This window comes from Heterodontus francisci, chromosome 4 (genome assembly GCF_036365525.1).
Source record: "Heterodontus francisci isolate sHetFra1 chromosome 4, sHetFra1.hap1, whole genome shotgun sequence".
Taxonomy (NCBI): domain Eukaryota; kingdom Metazoa; phylum Chordata; class Chondrichthyes; order Heterodontiformes; family Heterodontidae; genus Heterodontus; species Heterodontus francisci.
The window spans coordinates 188427716-188446277 of NC_090374.1; the positions used below are offsets into that span (position 1 = coordinate 188427716).

The following is an 18562-nucleotide window of genomic DNA, read 5'->3' on the forward strand; positions in this document are numbered from 1 at the left end:
TCATGTACCTGCCATTGCCAGGGTTTTGGGGAAGATTACCTCAGCCTTTAAGTGGTGCACAGCACTTGGAGAACTGAAGGGAAAATCAGTACTTAAATGGGAATATCATCATCTGGGATTTTGATGGTCCCAGCAATACCTGTAGAATGAAGCAATTTAACTTTCCTTTTTTGTGTTCTTTCTCTTTTGGTTGCTCCACACCTGGCAGTATCTGCCTCCCAGGAAGGTGGATAAGTTGTGCCTTCTCAGAGCTCTGTCAGGGTCACTTCCAAGGTGAACACCTGAACTTGTGATTTGTGTTCATGGTGATTGTCCCTCCTCTCTGTGAGGATTGTGCCTGATGGTACTGTTGAGTTCAGGAAGTTACCGGTACAAACTCGTGTTATGTCTTTTCTTCACACAGCATGTTGAAACACCACCGTGTATGGAACCACATAGATCCATTTTAAGTTTAGGCATAATAGCAGAACAGCTCAGTTTGTGATGGTTGAACATGTGATGTTTTTGTAAATATCTGAAACAGGTACGCACTGGAGTCCTTGATGGAGAACAAGTTCTCAGTGGCTTCAGACGTCTGGAGTTTTGGAGTGGTGTTGTACGAGCTCTTCACATATAGCGAGAAGACCAAAAGTCCACCATCAGTGAGTCTCCAACTTCTGTTGAGCCAATTAAACTTGTTTTTCTTCCTACTTGGCTAGTTTTGTAACACAAATACTGCCTGTTATGTAAAATACTGTTTGGAGTTCATGAGTATTGCCACATAAAGGATAGTCACTGCAGGTTCTGAATATTTATTATAATGCATTCTTATATTTGTCTATTTGGTGGATTTTTGTATCCAGGTATTTAAACATTAACCAGTTTTCTGATACTTCCCTTTAATAAATTCAATTTAGTGACTTTTTTTTATTGCATTTTCAGGAATTCATGCGAATGATCGGCAGCGACAAGCAAGGACAGATGATCGTTTTCCATTTGATTGAGCTTCTTAAAGTGGGTAGAAGGCTGCCAAAACCGGATGGGTGTCCTGACATGGTACTGCTCACAAGCAGCTTGCTCTTTAACTTTGCACCTGTCTTGTATAGACAGCTGTCTTTACATTTGTAAAAATAGTTTGTAAAAATGGGTTAAGTGCTGGAAAGATTGGGAAAGCAGTACTGACAGGAGATTCTATAGTTGAGGAATGGACAGGCATTTCTGCGGCCATAGAAGTGATTCCCGGGTGGAATGTTGCCTCCCTGTGCCAGGGTCAAGGATGTTACTAAGCGGGTACAGGGCACTTTGAGGGGAGAAGATGAACAACCAGCAGTCGTGGTCCATATCGGTACCAACAACGTAGGTAGAAAGAGGAATGATATCCTACAGGAAGATTTCAGGGAGCTAGGAAATAAACTGGCAAGTAGGATCTTAAAGGTAGTAATCTCCGGTTTAGTCCTGGTACCACACATTAGTGAGTATAAAAATAGTAGGATAGAGAAGATGAATGCATGGCTGGAGAGATGGTGCAGGAGGGAGGCCTTTAGATTCGTGGGACATTGCGGCTGTTTCTGGTGGAGATAGGACCTCTACAGGCTGTATGGGTTGCACCTGAAGAGAGCCAGGACCAGTGTCCTTGTGGGGCAGTTTGCTAGCACTACTGGGAAGGTTTTTAAACTAAATATTATCCTAATATAGAGTGGGATAGCAATAGTGTAAAGGGCAGAGAGAGAGAAGAGTTTCTAAAGTCTGTTCAGGAGAATTTTCTGCATCAGTATGTTTCCAGTTCAACAAGGAAGGAGGCATTGCTGGATATGGTTCTGGGGAATAGGATGGGACAAGTAGATCAAGTGTCACTAGGGAAACGTTTAGGCGACAGTGATCATAATACCACAAGATTTAGGTTAGCTATGGTAAAGGACAAGGAGCAATCCACAGTAAAAGTAACTAATTGAGGGAGGGCCAATGTCAGTGGGGTGAGAACAGATCTGGCCCCCGTAAATGGAAATCAAAGATTGGCAGGCAAAACTGTCATCCAACAGTGGACTGCCTTTAAAGAAGAGATAGCTCTGCTACTGTTGAGGTACATTCCCATGACTGGAAAAGCTAGGACAAACAAAGCCAGAGCTGCCTAAATGACGAAGGAGATAGAGAGTAAGATTAAGCAGAAAAGGGGTGCATATGACAAATGTAAGGTTAATAATACAAGTGAGAACCAGGCTGAATATTATATGTTCAGAGGGGAAGTGAAAAAAGAAATGAGAGTATGAGAAGATACGAGCAGCCAAAATAAAAGAGAATCCAAAAGTCTTCCATAGGCGTATAAATAGTAAAACGGTGGTAAAACAAGGCGTAGGGCTGATTAGGGACCAAAAAGGGGATTTACACATGGAGGCGGAGGGCATGGCTGAAGTGCTAAATTAGTACTTTGCACCTGTCTTTATCCAGGAAGAAGATGCTGCTAAAGTTGTAGTGAAAAGAGGAGGTAGTTGAGACATTGGATGGGCTAAAACTTGATACAGAGAAGGTATTAAAAAGGCTGGCCGTACTTAAAGTTGATAAGTCACCAGGACCGAATCAAATGTATCCAAGGATATTGAGGAAAGTAAGGGTGGAAATTCCGGAGGCACTGGCCATAATCTTCCAATCTCCTTAGATACAGGGGTGTTGCCAGAGGACTGGAAAATTGCAAATGTTACATCCTTGTTCAAAAAAGGGTGTAAGGATAAGCCCGGCAACTACAGGCCAGTTTAACCTCAGTGGCGGGAAAGCTTTTAAAAACAATAATCTGGGACAAAATTAACAATCACTTGGACAAATGTGGATTAATTATAGAAAGCCAGCACAGATTTGTTCAGGGCATATCGTGTTTAACTAAACTGATTGAGTATTTTGATGAGGCAACAGAGAGGGTTGCTGAGGATGACGTGGTGGACATGGACCTCCAAAAGGCATTTGGTAAAGTGTCACATAACAGGCTTGTCAGCAGAGTTGAAGCCCCTGGAATAAAAGGGACAGTGGCAGCATGGACATGAAGTTGGCTGAGTGACAGGAAACCAAGAGTAGTTGTGAACGGTTGTATTTCGGATTGGAGGAGAGCATATCGTGGATCTCTCCAGGGGTCAGTATTAGGACCACTGCTTTTCTTGACCTATATTCATGACTTAGAATTAGGTGTGTGGCACATTTTCAAATTGCAGATGACACAAAATTTGGAAGCATTGTGAACTGTGAGCAGAATAGTGATAGACTTCATGAAGATGTAGACAGGCTGGTAGAATGGGGAGAGATGTGGCAGATGAAATTTAATGCAGGGAAATGTGATTTGGTACATTTTGGTAGGGAGAACAAGGAAAGGAAATATAAAATAAAGGATGCAATTCTAAAGGGCATGCAGGAGCAGTGGAACCTGGGGATATATGTGCACGAATCATTGAAGGTGGTAGGGTAGGTTGAGACAGTGGTTGATAAAGCATATGGGATCCTGGGCTTTATAAATACAGTGTTATGGTCAAATGAGGAGGGATTGAAGTCCCTCCCTCTTTTCTCTTTCCTGTTGGACCACAATAGGTTTAATTCTTTCTTAATGTGGATGTAAATAGCCAATTCAGTAGGTGTTTGATTACTTACTTACCAATTGGACAGGTTTTCTTGAGTTAACAAAGAAAGAGGTTAACTTTATTGTACCTAAACCAAACTAATAAAAATAATAATGCACCAACTTTCACTCACTCACACACGCACACACACAAATAGGTTACAGAGTGGGGAAAGGTAGATTGGTTGAGTTAGAATCCATAAAAAAGGTATACAGTCTGTGGAGTTTGGTGATTTGGCTGGCTTCTAGCTGAGTTCAGTGGTCCTCAGGCTTTTAATTTGAAGAGGTAGATGAGTGGTGCGGTGGATCTCTTGGAAATAGCGATGCGGATGATTTCCTCCAGCGGGGTTTCTGATTGCAGCCGGAGTATGCAAAGGTGGTCAGTCAACAAGCAGGATTTGAAAGCTTTCAAGCGGGACCCCACTTAGGGTCTGCTCATGTCGGAGTCCAGTTGCTTCTCTGCTGGAGAGAAAACACCAGCTTAAAACCACAGAGGGGGAGGAAATTGTCACATGACAATCACTGAGTAACTCAACAATAGCAGTTAGCAGTATTTCTCTGCTTGCTGAAAAGAACAGGCAGTTCCTTTAAACTTCCTGGGTCTTGGTTCTTGCTGGGAAATGCACAGACATTTTGTCTCCCTCATCACAGTCCTTTGCAATGTAGGATACAGTGTAGCAAACTATGTGATCATCTTAAGCTGCCAGCAGTCATCCTGTTTTAAATGTTCCTTTTAAAAATTCAGATCTTCAGTCAGTGGATTAAATAAAATTACCATTCAACAAAGCACATTGGCGTAACAAGAGGCATAGAATACAAGAACTAAGAAGTAATGGTGAACCTTTATAAAACACTGGTTCAGCTTCAACTGGAGTATTGTGTCTGATTCTGGGCACCACACTTTAGGAAGGATCTAAATGCATTGGAGAGGGTATAGAAAATATTTACAAGTTTGGTTCTAGGGATAAGAGACTTCAGTTACGTGGCTATATTGGAGAAGCTGGGGCTATTCTCCGTAGAGAAAAGAAGGTTGAGAGGAGATTTGATAGAGGTGTTCAAAATCATGAGGAGTCTGGACAGAGTAGATAGGGAGAAACTGCTCCCATTGGTGGAAGGGTCAGAAACCAGAGCACACCAATTCAAAGTGAATGGCAAAAGAACCAACAATAACATGAGGGAATAATCTTCTACACAGCAAGTGGGTTAGGATCTGGAATGCACAGCCTGAGAGTGTGGTGGAGGCAGATTCAATTGTGGCTTCCGAATGGGAATTAGATAATTATCTGAAAAGATTTTCAGGGTGAAGGGGAAAGGGAGGGAGTGTGGGACTAGCTGAGTTGCTCTCGCAGAGAATTGGCAAGGACACAGTGGACCGCATGGTGTCCTTCTGTTCTGTATCTATTCTATGATTCAGATGTAAAAATCCGTGTATCTTCTGACGCCGACTTGAAGATGTCTTTATCGTGCACATTTGCCGCGATGCGTCGGTTGCGTATATGATATTAGTGCCGAGGAACGTTCGGGTTTACCTCAGCGTTTTTAATCAGCCCTGACAGAAACTATTTTGAGACGATCAAGCATTAATCAGATGCCAGATTTGATCAGTTATTAGGGATAAATCAATTGCTGTATCACAAACCAAAAAGACCGTACATCATCTTTTTTTGTCTCGAGAGACAATGGGTAAGTGTCTGGAGGTGGTCAGTGGTTTGTGAAGCAGTGCCTGGAGTGGCTATAAAGGCCAATTCCGGAGTGACAGACTCTTCCACAGGTGCTGCAGGTAAAGTTGGTTGTCGAGCTGTTACACAGTTGGCTCTCTCCTTGCGCTTCTGTCTTTTTTCCTGCCAACTGCTAAGTCTCTTCGACTCGCCACGTTTTAGCCCCGCCTTTATGGCTGCCCGCCAGCTCTGGCGATCACTGGCAACTGACTCCCACGACTTGTGATCAATGTCACAGGACTTCATGTCGCGTTTGCAGACGTCTTTAAAGCGGAGACAAGGACGGCCGTTGGGTCTGATACCAGTGACGAGCTCGCTGTACAATGTGTCCTTGGGGATCCTGCCATCTTTCAGGCGGCTCACATGGCCAAGCTATCTCAGGCGTTGCTGGCTCAGTAGGGTGTATATGCTGGGGATGTTGGCCGCCTCGAGGACTTCTGTGTTGGAGATACGATCCTGCCACCTGATGCCAAGGGTGCTCTCCGGAGGCAGCGAAGATGGAATGAATTGAGATGTCGCTCTTGGCTGACGTACGTTGTCCAGGCCTCGCTGCCGTAGAGCAAGGTACTGAGGACACATGCTTGATACACTCGATCTTTTGTATTCCGTGTCAGTGCGCCATTTTCCCACACTCTCTTGGCCAGTCTGGACATAGCAGTGGAAGTCTTTCCCATGCGCTTGTTGATTTCTGCATCGAGAGACAGGTTACTGGTGATAGTTGAGCCTAGGTAGATGAACTCTTGAACCACTTCTGGAGCGTGGTCGCCGATATTGATGGATGGAGCATTTCTGACGTCCTGTCCCATGATGTTCGTTTTCTTGAGGCTGATGGTTAGGCCAAATACGTTGCAGGCAGCCGCAATCCTGTCGATGAGTCTCTGCAGACACTCTTCAGTGTGAGATGTTAATGCAGCATCGTCAGCAAAGAGGAGTTCCCTGATGAGGACTTTCCGTACTTTGGTCTTCGCTCTTAGACGGGCAAGGTTGAACAACCTGCCACCTGATCTTGTGTGGAGGAAAATTCCTTCTTCTGAAGACTTGAACGCATGTGAAAGCAGCAGGGAGAAGAAAATCCCAAACAGTTTAGGTGCGAAACACAGCCCTGTTTCACGCCACTCAGGGTAGGAAAGGGGTCTGATGAGGCGCCGCTGTGCTGAATTGTGCCTTTCATATTGTAATGGAATGAGGTGATGATACTTAGTAGCTTTGGTGGACATCCGATCTTTTCTAGTAGTCTGAAGAGACCTCGTCTGCTGACGAGGTCAAAGGCTTTGGTGAGATCTATGAAAGCAATGTAGAGGGGCATCTGTTGTTCGCAGCATTTCTCCTGTAGCTGGCAAAGGGAGAACAGCATGTCAACGGTGGATCTCTCTGCTCGAAAGCCACACTGTGCCTCAGGGTAGACACGCTCAGCCAGCTTCTGGAGCCTGTTTAAAGCAACTCAAGCAAAGACTTTCCCCACTATGGCTGAGCAGGGAGATTCCACAGTAGTTGTTGCAGTCACCACGGTCACCCTTGTTCTTATAGAGGGTGATGATATTGGCATCGCGCATGTCCTGTGGTACTGCTCCCTCGTCCCAGCACAATCAAAGCAGTTCGTACAGTGCAAAAAGTATAGCAGGCCTTGGCACTCTTGATTATTTCAGGGGTAATGCCGTCCTTCCCAGGGGCTTTTCCGCTGGCTAGAGAATCAATGGTATCACTGAGTTCCGATTTTGTTGGCTGTACGTCCAGCTCATCCATGACTGGCAGAGACTGGGCTGCATTCAGGGCGGTCTCAGTGACAACGTTTTCCCTGGAGTACAGTTCTAGGTAGTGTTCCACCCGGCGGTCCATTTGCTTGCGTTGGTCAGTGATTGTGTCCCCTGATTTAGACTCGAGGGAGGCGATCTTCTTGATGGTTGGCCCAAAAGCTCTCTTAATGCCATCATACATTCCTCTGATGTTTCCGGTGTCAGAGGCCAGCTGAATATGACTGCATAGGTGTTGCCAGTAGTCATTTGCACCGCGCCTGGCTGTTTTTTGTGCAGCGCTTCTGGCTGCTTTAAGTGCTGCAGATGTTAACTCGCTGGGGGCTTTCTTGTAGTTCAGCAGTGCAATGCGCTTAGCGGCTATAATAGGTTCCAGCTCTTCAATGTGAGATTGAAACCAGTCTAAATTCCACATCACACGTTTGCCATAGGTGGTCATTGCTGAGTCATAGATGACGTCTCTGATGTGGGCCCACTTGGTCTCTGCATCCCCTGTAGGAGTGTTTTGAAGGGCTTTTTCAAGTGAATTTAGAAACTTATGTAACAGCTGTGGATGAGAAATTCTGCTAGTGTTGATGCGCGGATGGCCCTTCTGCTTGGAATGATGCAGCTTCTTTGGTTTGAGTCTAAACTTGCTGCACACCAGGGAGTGGTCGGTGTCGCAGTCCACACTGTGGAAGCTGCGTGTGATTTGAACGCTGTTTAAAGAGGCTCGCCTTGTGACGACGAGCTCCAGCTGGTGTCAACGATGTGATCTTGGGTGCCTCCAAGAAACCTGGTGACAGGGTTTAGTATGAAAGAACGAGTTGGTGATGCAGAGGTTATGATATGTACACAACTCAAGCAGTCTCTGTCCATTCTCATTCATCCTTCCAATGTCATAGCGCCCAAGGCAGGAGGGCCATGAGTCACGGTCGGCCCCAACCCTGGCATTAAAGTTCCCCAGCAGGAACAGGGATGCCATTAATATGCCATTAAATAGCAGGATACGGATTTCTTACCAGTCCACATAATGGAGTGCATCCTTTGCAGATGCGCCATCACCAAATGCAGCCCTTATATGGGCTCCCGGAGGCGGGATAGGTGGCAGGGGTGCACAGAGTATTGGGGTGGGGGAGGGTGGTCGGCAGGTTGGAGGGACCCCCCCCCTCCCACTGGACCACAAGACCACCCCCCAGCCCCCCTTCGCCAGGGCATTCCGGACTGGCCCCGGCGACCCCACCTCCCTACCTCTTGTCTGGGGTTTCAGTCATGGACCTGGGTCCATGGCCTCTGCAGTACCGGCAGTGGCCATCGCTCCCGGTGGCCCTGCTGATACTGCTGAGCTGCAAGCCCTCTGATTGTTCAGCAGCTCTTTAAAGGGACAGGGATCCCGCCTCCTAAAACTTTGACACAAAAAGACCAGAGGATCGCTCCAGGGGTCTGCAAAAATGCAGAGGCTGGGTTCCCCGTGACTTTTCATCTTGGCGCCGGGAGCCTCTCCTCCAGCACTAAATCTAGCCCATAGTGTACAAATATTTAGAGTATTCTTTGAAGTAATTATTTACCAATTAAAAACTCGTAAACAAGTTACACCTCTGTGGTTATTGTAGCCATTTTGTTAGAAATTCCTGTAGTGTACAGCGGTGTATTATAGAAGTCAGAAATGTTGTGACTTTTATACTACCTTAATGTTGTGTGCATCAAGCAAAATAAAATGGTTTTTCTCTACTATCAGAATGTAAAGTGCATAATGGGCACCTGGCAGAACAATAGTTAGTGAGGTGGTGCACAGAGTCCTGGAGTAGCTGAAGCAGATATATTTCCAAATGCTTTTTTTTGTGCTGTTCCAAATCGTTCAGCTTATTTGGAAAGCTGATATCTGCCAGCTGCTGCTCTTTTTGGGGTGCTGATTGGTTCGCTTCCCTTTTAATGCTTAATGTTTCTTACTGGAGTCCGGTATTGTCCTTTCGAGATTGCAGCAGTTATCAGGGAATACAGCTTCAGGCTTTAATGGACCGTGAGTCTCTGAGTGAGAATGTCAATATACCATCTAATTATGGGGAGCTTGTGCTGTGGGTCTGAACCCACACCCACTAGTCACTGCATACGGATTATCTAAACTCAATTAATGCATGAACTTATACAGCCAGCAAAGAGAAGAAATTTTCATTGTGTTTGTCTGAGCCAGTCCATCTAATGGGATACAAGTCTCTTCTGTGCTGGCTGTAAGAGTTATTGTGAGAAATGATTTTGGGCTGTATTTGACACTAAATAGAATTCACATCATGCACTGAAACAGGCCATTCAACTCAAATGGTCAATGCCAGTGTTTATGTGCCTCTTCTTCTAACCCTAACAGACCCTAATGTGGATATGAGTCAACACCACAATACTGCTGATAATTCCACACTAGTAGGCACTAAATGGGCAGTTTCACTTGAAGAGGCTGCTGTAGGGAGTGTAAAGAAGTATATTCCCTACTGGCGCAGTAGGGGGTGATCTTCCAAGCCTGGGCTGACAATACAACTGACACATAATAAACTAAACCTATGAAAGCTTGTTGTGGACAGTGCATAATGAAGGAAGGGGAAAATAATTCTTTTACTAGCACCTTGTTGAGCACAAAGGTTGTCAAGAAAAGTTTATATATTTAAAAAAACCTACATTTTTAGCAATGTTATGATGGTGACATGCATTGCTCTCAAACTTATTTTCTAATCGTGATTATGCTTCTGCTTTCAACCTCAGATGTTTTCAACAATGATGGACTGCTGGAACACTGCATCAACTCAGCGCCCGACTTTTAAGGAACTTACTCAAAAAGTGGACTCTACAAGGGTTTCTATGGGAGGATGAATGTGCAAAAAGTTCAGCTGAGTGCTCTTTTATCCAAGCATTACTGCTGCTTTTCCAGTCTGTACCTGGTACCATCCACTCTGGGGCACTAAGCCAAATCAAGGGGACTAATCGCTATCCCATCACGTTCAGCCAGGCGGGATCACTTTGGACTTATTTTACAACCCATGGGAAATGATAGCACTTCCACAGTGAAGTCTCAGTTCATCAGGACAAACTGCTAATGCTGTCTGTACAAAAAGTAATCCAGTAGGTGTTGTAACTGTGACATGATCTGACCACTTCAGGCATGGTAACAGGAGGATTTAGCATTGCAGCTGTTTTTAATAGGAGGAATTAACTTTACAGAAATGACACTTCCTTTATAGCGATGCCTGGAGTTTTCCTTTGTGATGAACATCAAATGGTCTTCAGTGGTGAATGTGAAACATTATGCTGTCTGTGCTGTTTGCAGAAGAACTGGCTAAAGAAAAGAAATCTCTTATTATATTTGCCCTGTGTAACCCAAAACTGCTCTAACATCAATTCCTTCAAAGAGTGGAGAATAATTCCACTCTATTGTACAGCAATCTCATTTACAATTGTCATAGATTAGAATTTAAAGCAGTGTTGACAGGAATGTAGATGGGTCCTATGATATTACTTTGGCTCTATTAACTAGAAAGAAAAGAATAGTTTCATGAATCAACTATGCTGTGAATTCAAATACAGTGATTATTAAACAATGATGTGGAAAGTGTGTATTACTGTAGAATAATGTGTATGTTGGGCAGGTGGTAAGTTCCTAAAAGATTTGCGAGTGGTACGCAGTTTTGGAAATTGCCACTACATAATGTCTCGAAGAAACCACATTCATAAAGAAAGAATTGTGCTGCATGTGATCTGGGATGTACAGCAAATGCATGGTTAGTAACCTGATCAGCCATACCTGTTATACTGCAATTATGTTTATGTTTCTCACACTTGGATCAATTGTGAAGGAGAAAGATGTTGATTGCAGTCTGCTTAGGTTAATTGTATGAAGAAAAGCTCAGGGACATTTTCTATTTTTTTTCAAAGAATAGAAACTATCAATGCAGGATTCATTGTTTTGTCCACAAATCAGTTAATTTACATACATTAATTTGGTAGGACCTCATGCCCAACCATCTTTGAATTCAATCTGCCAATCAGACATACTACCTCCTTCTCATGGGCAGCCGGGGTGGGCAACAAATGCCAGTCTTGTCAGCGAAGCCCACATCCCAATAATTAATTTTAAAAAAATAATGCAAACCCTCTATAGCCCTTACTCTTCGATAGAAAATCATTCTTCAGTAGGTCAGGAGGTCCAACAAAAATGTAAATATAAAGGGACCAGTATCTGAACTTTCTTTTTCAGTTTGACTGTAGTAAATTAACTGTTACTGCTGGGATTAATTCTGTGCTAAAGAGTATGAAATTGCAAAATACATAAATATAGTTATATACTTACTTATACATGGAGAGCAAGGAAACTTTGATGCAATATTGTTTGCTACCAGTTTAGAGCTTGATGAATTGCAATATAGCTTCCCCATTGTCAATTTTATTTTTAATTTTCTGTACTCTTCTAAAAGTTCTCTTACAGCTGTACATTAACCGTTTTAACTGAATCATTTCAAAGTACAACCTGTAATCTCAGCAAGTGTCAATAGTTTAGTGTTTCTCTGCACCAAACTAACTGAAAATAGAGCATTTGGGAACACCGTACATTCTGTAAACGAACCACATATGAACACCAATGCACTGCTATCAATATTGAAAAAAGTGGGCTATACATTAAAATCTTTCATTTGTTCATGATTAGAGTTATGCAACTAATAACAACTGTATAAGTCGTATGCTCATTTGCTTCTTCCACTTTGGTTGCAAGTACGTTTGAGGTCACATTGGAATCTTTTTTGATGGTAAGGTGTGATGTGAAGTATTGTGGCAAGATTAGTCTGGTATTATCACCAGTGCTATCGCTGGGATTTCACTAAAAGGTATTGTTTTGCTTGTGGAATGTTCTTGCAATGTTCACTTGAACTGTGAAAAAGCCCAGGTGTAGTCTCGTTGGCATTAGTCGTCGAAGAGTAATTTGAGGTGATGAATGCGGAGTACCATGCTAGAAGTGTGTTGGTGAATTAAAGCATATCAGCTTAATACTACTTCTGTGTTGTCTTACTACTAAACTGCTAAATAAGCCAAGATACAATACTGATCAGGTCCACATTGGCTGCAATAACAGAAAGTACTGAAACATAGTAATAAATAATTTAAAAAAACATACTGTGATTTTTAAAAAACTAAGTTTCTATGGTTGCTCCTTGGGAACCGCAGGTAATTAATAATGCTGACTGACCAGAGCAAACCAGGAGATATTTCCTATAGGCTAAATCAAAAATGCAAAGCCTGTGTTCACTTTGTCTCTGATGCCCATATCCTCAGAAACCACTTTTCCTCCTGTTTGTGCACAAAATATCTAAATTGCTTTTGCTTTTTTCAATGTATTTTGCCTTTATCTGTCCAAAGGAAAGTAAAATGCGCCTCTTAACTTTAGCACCTCATTCATTTACATTGATGTTGTTTGAAAGAATGCCCAATAGCAAATAGCAACCTACTCCACAATGTTAAGTGGACTGTGTATATTTGTATTTGACTGCCGTTTCTCCATCTCTTCAATTTAAAGTTCTTTGCTGTTATTCTGAATAAGGAAAAATATTCTTTAATGGATGCAGCAGTGAATGTCTTCTTATTAAAGCCATCATTCCACCTTCCTATTTGAATAGCAGTATATCTAAAGTGCTGTTCAGTATTGAACTCTCAGTAAAGTTGTGATTTACATTTTAGTTAGAAGTTAGTTAGTCATTCCATACCTGCTATTTATTATTATATGTTGGTGCATGTCAAATTTGGAATGTTTTCCTGAGATTGGCAAGGCTTTGCGATTGAAGTTTTTAAAAAAAGTGCATTTCATTTTATATAGAGGACACTCTAGTCTTACACGTTGAGAGACAACAACAACTTGCATTTATATAATGCCTTTAATATCCCAAGGCACCTCACAAGAACATTGTCAAACAGAATTTGACAGCAAGCCACATTTAGGACAAATGATCAAAAACTTGGTCAAAAAGGTAGGTTTTATGGAGCATCTTAAAAGAAAGAAAGCTAGGGAGGCAAAGAGCTTTAGGGCGGGAATTCCAAAGTTTAGGGCCTATACTATTGAAGGTACGGCCACCAATAGCTGAATAGTTTTTTGTAATTTAGCTTTTTGTGATTGGCTGCGAGAAGCCAAATCTAGGCTGGATCTACATAACTCACATTGAACATCTATCACTCCAGTGGGTTTTGGAGTGTGCTCTGCTACCAGCATTGCTTTCCAATGCTGGTAGTAAAATTAATGTATCCACAGAAAGAAAGTGAAGTTTCACATGGATAATCTTTCAAAGTCTACAATTTATTTGGACTCTCTTCCAGAGCCATCAATTCCATCTCCCTCATTAGCATCTGAGGTGGAATCAGGCTGTTTGTAACCTCTGTGTCTTGAGCTCAAAAGGCTGCCTAAATCCACTTCCATCTGTGCCCCTGCTTCAGCCCTTCTGTTGCTGAAACTCTTATTCATGCTTTTTGTTATCTCAAGACTTGACTATTCCAGTGCTCTCCTGGCCGACCTCCCAACTTGCAGCCTTCATAAACTTGAGTTTATCCAGAAATCTGCTGCCTGCATCCTCATTTGCACCATGTACCGTTCACCCATGTGCTCACTGATTTATATTGCCTCCTGGTCCAGCAATGCTTCAAATTGAAAATTTTGATCCTTGTCTTCAAAGCCCTAATGGCCTTGCCCCTCCCTATCTCTGTATGTTCTTCCAGTCCTACAACCCTCCAAGAATTCAATATTCCTCCAATTCTGGCATCTTGTTCATCCCGATTTGCTTTGCCTCACCTTTTGGCGCCTGCCTTCAGCTCTCTCGACCCCAAGTTCTGGAATTCCCTCCCTCAACAACCTCTCCTCTTTTAAGAAGCTCCTCAAAAACCCACCTTTTGCTTGTGGTCATCTCTCCTAAAATCTGCTTATGTGGCTTGGTGTTAAATTTTGTCTGATAATGCTCCTGTTAACCACCTTGGGATGTTTTACCGGGGTAAAAGTGCCATATAAATGAAGTTGTTGGAATATTATGTTTAAGGAATTTGTGGCAGTTTTGATGAAACTGCCATTCATCAAGAGCAGTATGTAGTTTATTATAAATGTTTGCTATGCACCACAATTCCCAACATCAGAAATGTACTAATTTCAACATACATCTTTTAATGCATCCAAAAAGTACTTGAGTAAGAGAGTGCTGTTGGTAATATTGATCTGATACAAGCCAAAGGATTTCTGCTAGATTATGGTGGTTGGGGGGGGGGGGGGTGGGGTATAACTTTGTATTTCAGTTAACTTTTAAGATTATAATTATGCTGGTTGTTAGCGGATATTGTTTTATTTTGTGCGTCAGTCAAAATAAATTGAAAATAGAACATCATTTGTGTAGAAGCTTGAAATGATCTGACATGATCTGTTCAGATAATAAGTAATTTCAATCAGCATGCATTTGAGCCTCATTCTAAATTAGCAGTAGACCAAAATTTTAGGCATGATTTAGGATTTCCTGCCAGGTTCCAATGTTCACAATGCACGGCAAGTCATGTTAAATTGGGAAAAAAAAATGGTGAAAGAAAATACTCCACAGGAATACCTTTAATTTTCGATATAAATGTTAACAGGTTGTGAATTATGGAGACAAATGTTTTGCTTACTTCAGAGAGACCACATTCTAGCTGCAAGTGTGCTTTTCAAAAATGTTAGCAATGCTAGTCCTTTGAATAGTATTGTTTCTTCAGATCTTTGTGGGTAGTGATAGATGTTTATTTACAATTGATAGTAATTTAACCCAGGAAAAATCCATCATCATTGAGCAAGCATTAGAAAATAACATATAAATGTATTGCATGGATCCAATTGACCCTTTCTCTGTCTATAAATAAAATGACACTAAACCTTTGGTAGTAATCCACTGTGATCTAGAATTCTTGCAGTGATACGAAAAGCTGAATATCTATAGATTAAGATTCATTTTTTGTAGCTGGCCCTTAAAGTTGTGCCAGCGATGACTGCATAGGAGGTGCCAATTAATAACAGAACTTATTCGGAGAATGTTGATTAAATGCATCTAAGAACAGTGAACACTGTAACCTTGAAATGACTGCCTTATGATCCTCAAATCAGATTTTGTAAAATTATGAAAGGTCGAACATTCAGACCCAATTGACTATTTCTAACATGGCCATCCTGCTGGTTATCTTATTGCCTAAGTTACAAATCTATGGAACTCTGCTCTTGAACACTTTGGAGAAATCCAAGGTGATGATTCGCTATGGTAATTGACAGTCTGGCATGGTGTACTGTTGAAAAAAAAAATGATGTAGCCTCGGACCAAAACTATGTTGACAGAAACTAGTTTCATAAATCACTGTAAATATGCTGTAGTTCTTGGTCATCTTTTGACTCACTTAGCTTGGGGGTTCTCAGGCTTGTGTGCGCTCTTAATATGACTCTAAATTCAGTTCACATACACACAGTTTCCAGTTCTCTGGTTGTGCAGTGGCTGAATCGCTTTACACCTTAATCTCCGTGCTTGTCAAGAGCATTAAAAATCTTGTTTCATTCAATTCTGCAAGAACAGCTTCTTGTCTCTCTAACAAGTCTAACTAATAGTCACCCAATCCTCCTTTCGATTCCGTCCTTCAACTTTTTTCATCCATTGACATTCTTTACTTCACTATTTCCTTTGACCTCATATGGACTGCCCACTCTTCCATTGTGAAAGTGCCTCAGAAAGCATCAGTTTCTTTTTACATGCCGAACACTTCTGTTTCTCCTCAATTGTTATCCTTTGTACAGGTTATAATAATGTTCCCATATATCAGGAAGCTGTAATTACACCTCAGAATCTCATCATGTGAAAGATGATTTCTTTCTCATTTGCAGACTCAATCTAGTCTGTTTTTATCAATATTACAATGCTCAGTGCTCCTCTGAACTTTACTTTCTCATTGCTCGGAAGCTCCAAATATCCCATCTTACACCAGCGTTGCTACTTTTGTTAAAATCAAATTGCATCACAGAGTCTCATGGGGCTTAAAGGGTTAAGTGGCAAAGACAGGTTGCAAAAGCTTGTGTTGCTTTGAGCATAGAAGATTGAGGGGTGGTCTGATTGAGGTATTTAATACGTTAAATGGATTCAATAGGGTAGATACAGAGAAATCAGTTCCTCTGACGTGGAAATCGAGTACAAGGGGATAATAATCTTAACATTAGAGCTAGGCCATTTCGGAGGGAAATCAGGAAGCACTTTTCATGCGATAAGTAGTAGAAATCTGGAATTCTCTCCCCAAAAGGATATGGATGCTGCTTCAATTGGAGCTTTCAAGACTGAGATCAATAGATCTGTGTTAGCTAAGGGTTTCGAGGGATGTAGAGGCAAGGCAGGCAAACGAAGTGAGGTACAGAGCAGCCATGATCTAATTGAATGGTAGAGCAGGTGCGAGGGGCTGAAAGGCCTTCTCCTGTTCCTATGTTCCTATCTCAAAACGAGAATTCCTTATCCTTTTCATCCTCCTACATTGTTTTAAACCCAGCTTGGTGTCCGCTAATAACTGCTTCCTGATTTTCCCTCTCCTTGTCTTCCCTTTTCAACTTTGCATAAACTGGATGAATCTTGGTTCCTGAATTCAAAAATAGAACTCAACATTGGCAGGCATCATTTCTCATGTTTGTGGAACTCCTGGAGTTAAGATCAACGCCCATCTTGTCTGCATGATTCATTTCAATCTGGTCATTCACTAGTAAACTAGACATCACTTGCCAAGAAAATCCTGATTGTTGGTGAGCTTTCTGCGTTGTTCATCCGCTCGAAAATAAGTCATCACCTTATAATTTTAAGACTCATTTCATTTAGGTTGTGCTACTACAATTTAATGCATGTAAACTTTCCGCTATCTTTTGTCTTTTAAGAAAAGGTAAAATAATTTTAATGGAAAAACGTATTGTATAAAGTTGTGTAAATATTTTGGGTTAGTTTGTTGGTCAGCTGTACTTTCAAAAGTGCATTTATTTCCTCATTTTCTTGTTATGAAGATGTGATTTTGCTATTGTGCCTTGTACTATAAAAAGACATAAACTGTGATAAAACAACAGTAAATGCATATATATATGAGATTAAATAGTCTATTCTGCTGCTAACTCACTACTTTATCGCAAGTTTAAATAATCTGAACAGCTTCAGAATGTTACAGTGCTTGTAAACTATTGTCCAACATGCATATTTTTTACATACATTTTAATCTGTGTGCACTGTTTGTTCAGAAAATAAAATCGAATCATGATTATTTTTACAACTTGAAATTTTGCTATCTGTTCAACTTTTCTGAGATTAAACTTATTTTGATTAATGAGTTTTCTAGTGTGGTTTTGTTCACAATGGGTTGAAAAGAGATTAAGAAATTAATTTATACGTTCAGATACTATATTAATGATACAAACAATGGTTTGTAACTCCTAAAAACAAATTGGGGGAGGGGTGTATGTCTGTCTGCAAACAAGTGCTTTAAGGAGTGAATTCACTTGCAATAGATAATTGAAGTGCATTGAGCTAAATTGTATTACTTTTGTCTGCATGATTCATATACACTGCACATTTAGGTACCTACTTCAGAATGGAACTGTTATGTATTGCAATTATATTAGCTAGAACAGCATCCATATACTTTCAGCTTTTTCTATTTTATGGTGATCATCAAGTAATAATTGTTGATTCTGAGAAATGGAACACCCCCAATTTCGTTGGCATCATACATTCCCAGATCAGGCATATTGGGCTGAATTTTAAAAGTGCGCGGCGCACGCATGAGACGTGCGCTGCGGAGCCGTCACAATATTACACGCGGTGGCTCATTAGCATGGTGGGAACCGCACAGGCGCCGGCACCATTTTTAAAGGGCTTCGAGCCCTTACCAGTAATTTGAACTTTTAAAGGTCTCGATGCGATGAAAATGGAAATGAAATTTAAATGTAACTTTGAAACCCCTCTCCCATCACCCCCCCCCCAACTCAGTAAACAATAAATAAAATCGCCTATCCACCCCACACCCCCCCCAGAAAAACTGCCTTTTGCTATGCCAAACTTTTACCCCCCCAACTTCAGCACCTTTGACCCTCAACCCCTTCCTACCATCCTCACAGTCAAATGGAATGGTTCTCACCGCCCCCATCCCACTCCCGACCTGAAATTTCACTCCTGCCCGCTCCCCATCAGTGTCACGCCTCGGATTTCCAAACCGAGATCTGAAGGCGCGGGAGTTCAGGCCACCAGCCGGAATATCAGCGTGGGACGGCCATCGGGTCAAGGTAAGTTCATCTGCATTTATTTAAATCGATTTTATTATGTAAATGAACTGCACTGAGGCCTCGCCCCTGCAGGTAAAATGCGGTGGGGCCTTCCCAGCATCGGGGGTCATGGCGGGCCTCTCCCAGAAGAATTTTCAGAGCCCCACCCCCCACCCTCCATAGTTCCTGACATCGGAGGGCTGGTAAAATTCAGTCCATTATGTCATATGCAGAGTTAAGTTGCTCT

General features: G+C 41.9%; 1 protein-coding gene across 6 annotated transcripts in view; it reads left to right on the forward strand.

Annotated features, from left to right (window-relative positions):
• The window catches only part of LOC137369457 (tyrosine-protein kinase JAK2-like), a 289126-nt gene extending 271745 nt beyond the window's left edge, over positions 1–17381 (forward strand). For all 6 annotated transcript variants that reach the window (XM_068030695.1, XM_068030694.1, XM_068030697.1 and 3 more), the window contains 3 exons: positions 524–641; positions 922–1035; positions 9774–17381. In XM_068030695.1, coding sequence (XP_067886796.1) covers positions 524–641; positions 922–1035; positions 9774–9881 — 340 coding nt within the window. In that variant the 3' untranslated portion in view covers positions 9882–17381. The remainder of the gene's footprint in view (positions 1–523; positions 642–921; positions 1036–9773) is intronic.
• Positions 17382–18562: the final 1181 nt, after the last annotated feature.